General features: G+C 35.9%; 2 protein-coding genes across 2 annotated transcripts in view; one reads left to right on the top strand and one right to left on the bottom strand.

Annotated features, from left to right (window-relative positions):
• Nucleotides 1-681: 681 nt before the first annotated feature.
• The window catches only part of LOC102604730 (calcium uptake protein 1, mitochondrial-like), a 10,519-nt gene continuing 2,309 nt past the window's right edge, over nucleotides 682-8,891 (bottom strand). The window contains exons 3-7 of the mRNA XM_006367350.2: nucleotides 4,288-4,511; nucleotides 3,993-4,076; nucleotides 3,039-3,252; nucleotides 2,062-2,358; nucleotides 682-1,363 (exon numbers count right to left, since the gene is read on the bottom strand). Of these exons, the coding sequence (XP_006367412.1) occupies nucleotides 1,133-1,363; nucleotides 2,062-2,358; nucleotides 3,039-3,252; nucleotides 3,993-4,076; nucleotides 4,288-4,511 (1,050 nt within the window). The 3' untranslated portion in view covers nucleotides 682-1,132. The remainder of the gene's footprint in view (nucleotides 1,364-2,061; nucleotides 2,359-3,038; nucleotides 3,253-3,992; nucleotides 4,077-4,287; nucleotides 4,512-8,891) is intronic.
• LOC102604396 (uncharacterized) lies at nucleotides 5,857-8,558 on the top strand. Its single transcript, XM_006367349.2, has 2 exons — nucleotides 5,857-8,354; nucleotides 8,462-8,558. Exons 1-2 carry the CDS (start codon nucleotides 7,638-7,640, stop codon nucleotides 8,516-8,518), a joined length of 774 nt encoding a protein of 257 aa, XP_006367411.2. The 5' UTR covers nucleotides 5,857-7,637; the 3' UTR covers nucleotides 8,519-8,558.

Genomic DNA, 8,891 nt, shown 5'->3' with positions numbered 1-8,891 from the left:
TTCAATTTTAAAACAAAAAACTCAAGTTTTTTACCTCAAAATGAATGAATCAAATCGCCTTCAAACATAAAAGAATCTACTTGAATGAAAATCAAAAGCACATTAATGATCTGATAGCATGAATTCAACCGGTTCAATAGCTTGAATTTGAGTAAATTTACAATGAATTCATCTTTTTCAAATTCAATTTTAAAACAAAAACTAAAACGAAATCAAGTTTTTACCTCTCTAAATCTGGATCACAAAATTAAATTGAAGATTATTGAGTTGTAGTAATTCTAGGAATATTAATAATAGATCAATGTATAATCTTTGAATGAATAATTTTAGAAAATAATGGAAAATCACAAACACAGCTATCTACGGATCGTGTTGGAGCTGTTGGAGAATTCATGGGAAGAAACGAATTGGAGAATTAATGGAAAAGGGAGATAATATAAAGAGAAAAGGTGTTTTGCTATTTTGGATAACAAAACTAATGCTATTTTCGGTAAGAGTAGATATTATACCATAATTTATAATTGATTGTAATACATTATATTATTTATGTAAAATGCCCTAAAATGAAAAGTTAAAAGCAACCTACCAACTCTCTTCGAATCATATTTCATGTGTTGCTTTTCATTGGCATTATTCTCTTTTTTCTTGGAAGTAAATAAATATAAAATGGTAAAACGCAAATCAATTACTGCCACAAGACTAAAATATTTGAATAACATCAAACTTGTAGCATGTTACACTGTACAATTTCCAAATCTATCCAGGTAGAACAGCTAAAAGAGTTTCATGCTTGGCCTTTATAAACTACCAAGGATCAAACCCTAATTTTCTGGAAATAAGTAGCACAACGCTTCAATTGTTTGTCGCTATTGATACAGTTTATTTAAAGGCCAGCCGGTGGTCAAAACTCTTCCCTATGCAGAGGGTTCAGGGAAGTCTGTAGGCGACCTAACCTTTTTGCTTTTTGCAACAATTGAACCCATAACCTCCTACTAAATACTACACTTGTTGTTGTGGTGCCAAAGATCCCCTTCATACAGTTTATTTAAACAAAACTAAAAAAACATCCAGGAGGATACTTACTATTCAAGTAGATATCACTACACCAATATTCCTGTAGGTCCTCATCCCGTCAACAAGAGGTTGACCATGAAGAAAGCAAGTTTGATTTGTAGTTTCGTGTGCAATTCCCACAACAAGACATAAAGTTAAGGATCCCTGCTTCGGTTGGCTCAGCAATATCCCTTGCTCGCTTCTCTAAAACTCGAATGAACTCATCTGAGCTTAAACTTCCATCACGATTTGTGTCGAAAACATGGAAGACAAGTTCTATCATGTTGTCAGTGAGAGAGACTCCACATACCTGTTTAATACTTTGTCAGAAGGAACTTGAGAACTAAATGAGCACCTAAATATATAATGTAATGTTTCAGTTAAACACACATGACACGCACAAAAATAGATCTAAAAAAGAGGATTAACATTACACTGGATATAACCATGCATCCTACAGCCAAGTAAAATCCTGAAATGACTTCAAGATGACGAGGGAACATATTATGAGTAGAAAACAAGGGCGGATCTACAGTGTTAGGTCTGGGTTTCCAAGAACCCAGTAACTTTTATCTAGACCTGGTATTTATATTGTGAAACCTATTAAATGTATAATATATGTTAGCAGGGAACCCAGCAACAAATCACATTGTTGGGTTTGGAGCAAGGAAGGATCCTATTAGAGCTCATCTGGTCCAACGACCAGAGATTCATTTTTGGTCGCCTTTTATATTAAACTGCACTTCTGTTTTTCCCCAAAAAACACGCGCCTCAAATTATTATTACTCTATATAATATATGAATCAGTATATCTTATTATTTCTTATCATTGATAAATATAACTCTTTATTTTGACATTAATGTAAATACAAATATAAATGAATGTTAGGAATCACAAGCTTCAAATCCTGAACCCGCCTCTGGTTGAAAAGGGTAAATACAAACACATGCATGCATACATGGGACAAATTGACAGAAAGATGGAAGAGAGAAACAAAGAGTACATACTTGAGAAGCAGCTCTTTTAAAATCACTTCTAGTCAAAAGACCATTCACTTGCCCAAAACAGAAAAGTGCCAATGAAAATGGTTGCAACTTCTTCCGCAGCTCAGCAAAAGTTTTGAATTCCTCAAATGAAATACGAATATGACTTAGTTGTGGCTCATTATCTAAATCATCAACTCGATCAAGCAACTTGTTTAAGTACTTTAAATCAGCGGAAGCAACCATGGACAGGGCAAAATCCTTTGCGGAAATGGTCCCCCGAAACTTGTAATCATAGTGGGCAAACTCTAATTTTAGCATCTGTGAAGCACATATATGACAGCAGCATAGAATTAACAATTCAAGATCACATCTGAGAGAGGGAAGGGAACATCACTTTCATTAGTTCATTGATGACGGCCTATCATAATTGTTAACATTCCTAGCTGGTGGGGGGTCAAGTGCAGAACATCCCGCATATATTCTACAAGCTGACTAAACACGAAGGCTATGTAAGATGCTCCCCTCCTTTTCACCACCTAAGCTACCAGCCAAACATATCCCGCATATATTCTAATACACAACTCCCAAGCAAGACAAGTCGCCAGAAGATAGTCTTGCAGAAAAAAACAATGTAACAAATACTTATCTACTAACATAAGTAATAAATAAAGAGACATAATAATAAATCCTGATAGCAGGTGCCTTCTTAAGTCTGGCAAAAAAGAGTCACTTTCTCTTCTCGGAGATATAGGACTGATGAGTAACGATTTGGATGTGAATATAATAAATGCAATTGGGTTTCCTTCAAAAATAATATTGGAGGGTGATACAATATAACAACACAAGGGGAAATAATTGAAAACCATTGCAATGCAAATGACATATATGAATTGAATAATGGCAAAAATGTTAAACTATTCTTGTTTTCTGTTTTCTTATTTTGCATTTGATGATTAGAGTTTTTTCTTGAAAATATTTGATGATTAGAGTTCACATACTTCTTCATGTAGATCTCTCAAGAATCGGACAAATGTATCATACTGGAGGCGTTTCTTCCCATCTTCACCAAAGAAGTCTTGTAATAGGCCTCCACTGTCTATATGGCCACCTAAATTATGCCCTCCTCGATGTCCATCACTGTGATGAGCACCTTGTCTGTTGTGAGCTCGCATCAAAGTCATTACTTTCTTGAATTCATAAATGTCTATCTCTCTGTCACAACATAAACACCAACTCAGTAAGCCAGACAAAGTTTGGTCTTTGAAAGTCTGACAGAAACAGTGATAGTATGAGAAACATGACAGCATGAATAAGAAACATATAATTTTTCAACCTGAGTTTCGGGCAGTCATCCCTCAAACCTCCCCAAATAAATAAGTCAGTAGTCTTTCAATCATGCAAATTAACTGGAAAAGGCCATCTCAATAAACAATTGACATAATCTTAATAGAGTAACAACTAAGTCCAAGCATTAAGTTGCCATTATCGAAGCCATAGAGCTCAACGATTCCATACTCAATCACCATAATATCCAAACAGAACAAATCCATAGTATAATCATGAAAGTGATGTATCTACTTTTCTTCACAATTCTGAACATGAATTAGTTAGAGTCGAGAAGGAAAAGCAAACGATAATCATCAAACTTCAAAGTGACCTCTTCTAAGTCACACAATTTTGCATCACTGAACAGAAAACATAAATTTTCCAAGTCTCGCAACTACATAAAACAGTATACAAAACTGGAAACTGCTCTCTCACTCTTCTGCAGCTCAGTGCACAAGCACATATACGAAGGTACCTGCCATATCCTCGTATGCGTTCAATAATTGACATGAGATCCCTCATATGCTAGTTCTTACATTCCTATTGTACAAGAAGGGGACCAATAATTTTATTCATATCCCTACTTTACAAATAGCAAACTTTAAAAGTTAAAAATAGATTCCTACCCATTGCAGTCGAGGTCAAACATCTTGAATGCCACTGAAAAACTTGATTCAGGGATACTCAACAGGGTGACAAAGAAAATATACCTGTACAAAATGCAATAAATTAGAGACTTTTACAGTCTTCAACATAAGTATAGTTAATAACTCAGGCTGAATGATTCTAAATTTAAATGTGATACGGAGGAAATTCAGGAGAAACAGAGAAAAACAAGACAAGGGAGGAGATCACTTAATTATGGAAATATGATGAGTTGAATAGAAAAGAAGAGAGACAGCATTGAGACTTGGGACTCACTCTTTAAAAGATATGTGGCCATCACTATTTGTGTCAAAAAGCATAAAAAAAATTGATGGGGCACATCGCAATTCACCCGGATTTCTTTCACCTCTGAGATATCCATCTCTCACGAGATGTGATTCAGATGGAGGGAACACAGGAACAACTGCTCTCATTAGATCTGCTGGTGTCATAAATATTTCTCCATCATGGGCTTCAAAAGATGCAAAGTACTCAAACACCTTCAAAGAAACAACAAAATATTAAAACAAATTTTAACTATGGACCCTCATGTAAATCACACGCTTGATAGAACAAGTTTTAATACAGAGATAAAATTTGAGATCTTTACAGTACACTACAATCAATATCCTAATACACCTATCATTGGAAAAGGAAGGACATTGTCAGCAATCGGATCGCCAAGTAGGTTAGAGAAGTTCAAAAAGGCCTCTAGGACACAGACACTGTTGAATTCTTGATGCAACAAACATGTCAAGGAAAGGGTAGACCTAAAATCCCATGAAAGGAAGTGTTGGTGAAAATATAATTACAGCTGAAAAAATAAATTAAGATAAAAAGTCTTCAAGTTGAGACACAAAAATCTCGCTCTCATTATGGAGATTCTAACCCACTGCAGCAAAATCTTCACTGCTCTAGTAATAATAATCCTCTTGACTTATCCCCTCCAGGATATAATAACCTGATAACTTTGTATGACTCGAATAAACTCTACACTAGTTGTTGAGTCCAAAGCTCCAAAGCCCCACAAAAATAGACACCTTCCTTAACAAAATAAAACTCTCTTTTTTTATCACAACCTCACTTTTTCATGCACTTCAAATATTTTCTATATACCATCACAAGGTAAAATGACATTTATAGGTGTGAAACCTTCCATAGAATAATTTTGGAGTTAGTGCCATAGTAAAATTGATGAATAGGGAGAAAATGGGTTGGTGGATTACTTATACATCGTTTGGTAGGGTGAATAAGAATGACACTGAACAAGGTATATTAGTAATGTTGGAATTAGTTATGTTGGGATTAGAAATGTTGGATCAGTTATGCAAGAATTAGTTATGCTGACATTATTTTTTATCGACTATTTGGTTTGTGACATTAAATGAATAAGGTGCATTAAAATAGGCATAGTACTGAATAAGGTGTATTAGAATAGGAATAGTACCCAACATTGTTCATGTCATGGTTTACTATGCATAAAAATAGTATTTGAATAGAGTGTATAACTAATACATGTATTTGTTATTCCAGACTTAAATTTGCAAGCAAACATTGCACTAAAATTTAGTACTACTACTATTCTTATAAACCCATTAAGAACAAGAACTTTTTACCTACCCTTACCTCCAATTAAAGCTTACATTTTAAAACATTTTAGGAGCAATAAAATGACAATATATATACAAATATAATAAAAATAAGTACGAGAATTAGAGAAAGATATGGAGTGTACCAAACATCTATATAAAAGCAGGAAAAATATAACTATAAGCCATAAATTAATGTTGAAAGAACCTTGCTCCAACGAGTTGTCAACTTCACACAAAAATTTAATAGCACTTGACTAGTAATTTAGAAGGGGGGGGAGAATTAAAGAGCTAGTAAGAATTGGTTGGGAGAAATTGAAGAAGAATTCGGGTATTTATAGTTTAGAATTAGGGCTGAAGCGTAAAAATTGATAGGGGTAGTACTTTTTTTTGGTGGGAGGGGGAGGCTGAAAGACTATTTTTGGTCATTGCCAACTACTAGTAAAAAAACTTTTGAATTCGAGTGGCGTGGCCCCATTCCATGCCCAAATTCCATCTCACCCCATCCAGATGGTAATGGGCCGGGCCGGGACCGTAATGGGCCATCCCACCCCACTAGACAACCCTACTTTGCACAATAGCCATTAGAAATTCCCATTTAGTAAGTAATTTTAACTTGTATTCTCAGGTTGACCATTACAGTAACCATGAGTATCAAGTATATTTGTGGATATAAATTTAAACATGAACTCAAGCTCACCTCTTTCGAAGACGAGGGATCAGATAACTAGCTACTGGATTAGCAAATGATGTCTAGGGCATCGTGAGTAATAGATCCTAGTTAATGTGATTGAATTTCTACATGGAGATTTTGTATCACCTTAATAGGTATACCTCTTGATGCTCGCTGGTCACACATTATTTGTTTGTATGCATATGTGTCATAGACATGATATTGGTTAGGGGTCTATCCCACCATGAGCAAAGAAGGAGATGTTGGATTTCCGATATGGGTCGTGGGTCGCTCTACGTGGGCAAATGACCCGAATGTAAGAGATAAAATAAAAAAATAACCTCCCAGAGAGCAGTGTTATGAATGGCAAGCGCCATTCGCCAAAGGCGATATGGCGAGGCGAGGCGAGCCATTCTCGCCATTCTTCACTGAGGCGCGGCGATCCCAAAAAGGCGACCATATGGCGACGTAAATGGCGGCGCCATTTTGTTTTTAAATTTTTAAAAAGCTTTGACTTAATAATATTAGTCAAAATTAGTTTTTTTTTTTTCCATTTTCAAACTTTCATCAATCAGTCGCGTTTTTTTTCTCCTTGCGATCTCTTCTCCTCGCGTCTCTTCTCCACGAGTTGCTGCTCCTCTTCAGCTCTTCCCCTCGCTGCCTCGCGTCTCTTCTCCTCCTTCATCGCACCAGTTGCTGCCAGCCGCCAGGTATACTCTTTTTTTTCTTCTTCTTTTCAGTTCTTTTCTTCTCTTCTTTTTTCGTTTCTTCTCTTCAAGTTCAGTCCTCTTCTTCGTTTCTCTTTCTTCTTTCTTTTTGAGATACAGTAGCTTGCTGCTTTCACTGCTCTGTTTTTTTCCTCTGTTTTATTGTTCAGCTGTTACTGCTTACTGCCTTCAGTGGTTGTTGTCTATAATTTAAAAAAACTGCTATGTTTTTCTCCTCTGTTTTATTGTTTTACTGCTCTGTTTTATTGTTCAGCTGTTGCTTACTGCCTTCACTGGTTGCTGTCTATAAAAAAAAAATTAAAAAAATTCTTCTATAATTATTTATTCATTTGTTCATAAACAGTGAATTGACTGAATTTAATGGCGGATGCTAGCAAAAAGAGGGACATTGGATGGAATTATGGTACCCAAGGAGCAACGAAAGATTCAGTTAATTGTAACTTTTGTGGGAGTACTTTTAATGGTGGAATAACTCGACACAAGCAACATTTATTGGGTGGTTTCAAGAATGTTAAACAATGTACAGCTTGTCCATCGGCGATTAGAGAAGAAGTAAGGGCTTATATGCAAAATAAAATCGCTAATAATCCCAAATTTCAAGTGAGGTAGCCGGAAGAATATATTGATATTGATGATATGGATGAATATGCGGAAATGATGCCTCCCTCCAAAACTCCAAAGAAATCTTCTAGTGGAGGTGCATCATCCACCGCGCGGAAAGGCCCTATGAATCTCTATTTTCCGCAGAAATCAACACAAAAAGGAGGCTTTGAAAAAGGAGGAGGAATTGATGAAACAAAGAAAATTCTAAGAGAGCGTGCGGTAAGTGCTTTCGCAATATGGATGTATGATGCGGGGCTCCCTTTTAATTGTGTCAATCACAAATCATTTAATAAATTTATTGAGACAGTAGGACAACATGTCCCCGGAATGAAGCTTCCTACATTCCTTGAAGTTAGAGTTACTCACCTAAAAAAAGAGGTGGAGAAAGTGGAAAAAATTGTTGATGAGCATAAAGTGCAATGGACAAAGTTTGGATGCTCCATTATGATGGACAAATGGACGGCACGAAATGGTAAAATGATCATCAATATTTTGGTGAATTCTCCAATCGGTAGTGTATTTCTTGGTTCTGTTGATGCTAGCAATGAATCTACCGATTCCACCAAAATGTATAAGTTGTTTGAAAGCACTATTGAAAGAATTGGACCGGAAAATGTTGTACAAATTGTCACTGATAATGCTAGTGAGAATGTTAAAGCGGGAAGCATGATGATGGGTGCGTACCCACACATTTATTGGACTCCATGTGCCGCTCATTGCATCAACTTGATGTTTGGTGACATATTCAAGGTTAAGCCATATGCTTCCGGTAATATCACTCTCATATCCTCTAACTTTCTTTATAGTCAATATTTAATACTTTTTAGCTACTAATTACTATAATCTTACTTTAACAGTTTTTAAGAAGGCCATCAGAATCCATTCTTACATTAGTCAAAGGCCATTGTTGTTAAACTTGATGAGAAAATTCACCAAGGAAAGAAATTTGGTGAAACCGACCACGACAAGATTTGCAACGGCGTTCTTAACTTTGAGAGCTATAGATTTGCATCGGCCTTCTTAACTTTGAGAGCTATGTACATACAAAGATAAAACTTGAGAACATTAGTCCTCTCAACCGAATGGACTTCAAGTAAATTTGCAAAGGAAACTTTGAGAAAGAAGTTGCCAATCTTATTATTTCTGCCCACTTTTGGGATGATGTTGTTCGAGCACTTACAGTTTGTGGCCCTTTGACAAAAGTGCTTCGTTTGGTGGATGGGGAGAAAAAACCACCAATGGGCTATATTTATGAAGCAATGGATAGAGCCAAAGAAACTATTGCAC

Source organism: Solanum tuberosum, unplaced genomic scaffold (assembly GCF_000226075.1).
Source record: "Solanum tuberosum cultivar DM 1-3 516 R44 unplaced genomic scaffold, SolTub_3.0 scf00763, whole genome shotgun sequence".
In the NCBI taxonomy this organism is placed as follows: domain Eukaryota; kingdom Viridiplantae; phylum Streptophyta; class Magnoliopsida; order Solanales; family Solanaceae; genus Solanum; species Solanum tuberosum.
Note: the sequence above shows the minus strand (reverse complement) of the source record. Positions and strands in the feature narration are given on the sequence as shown.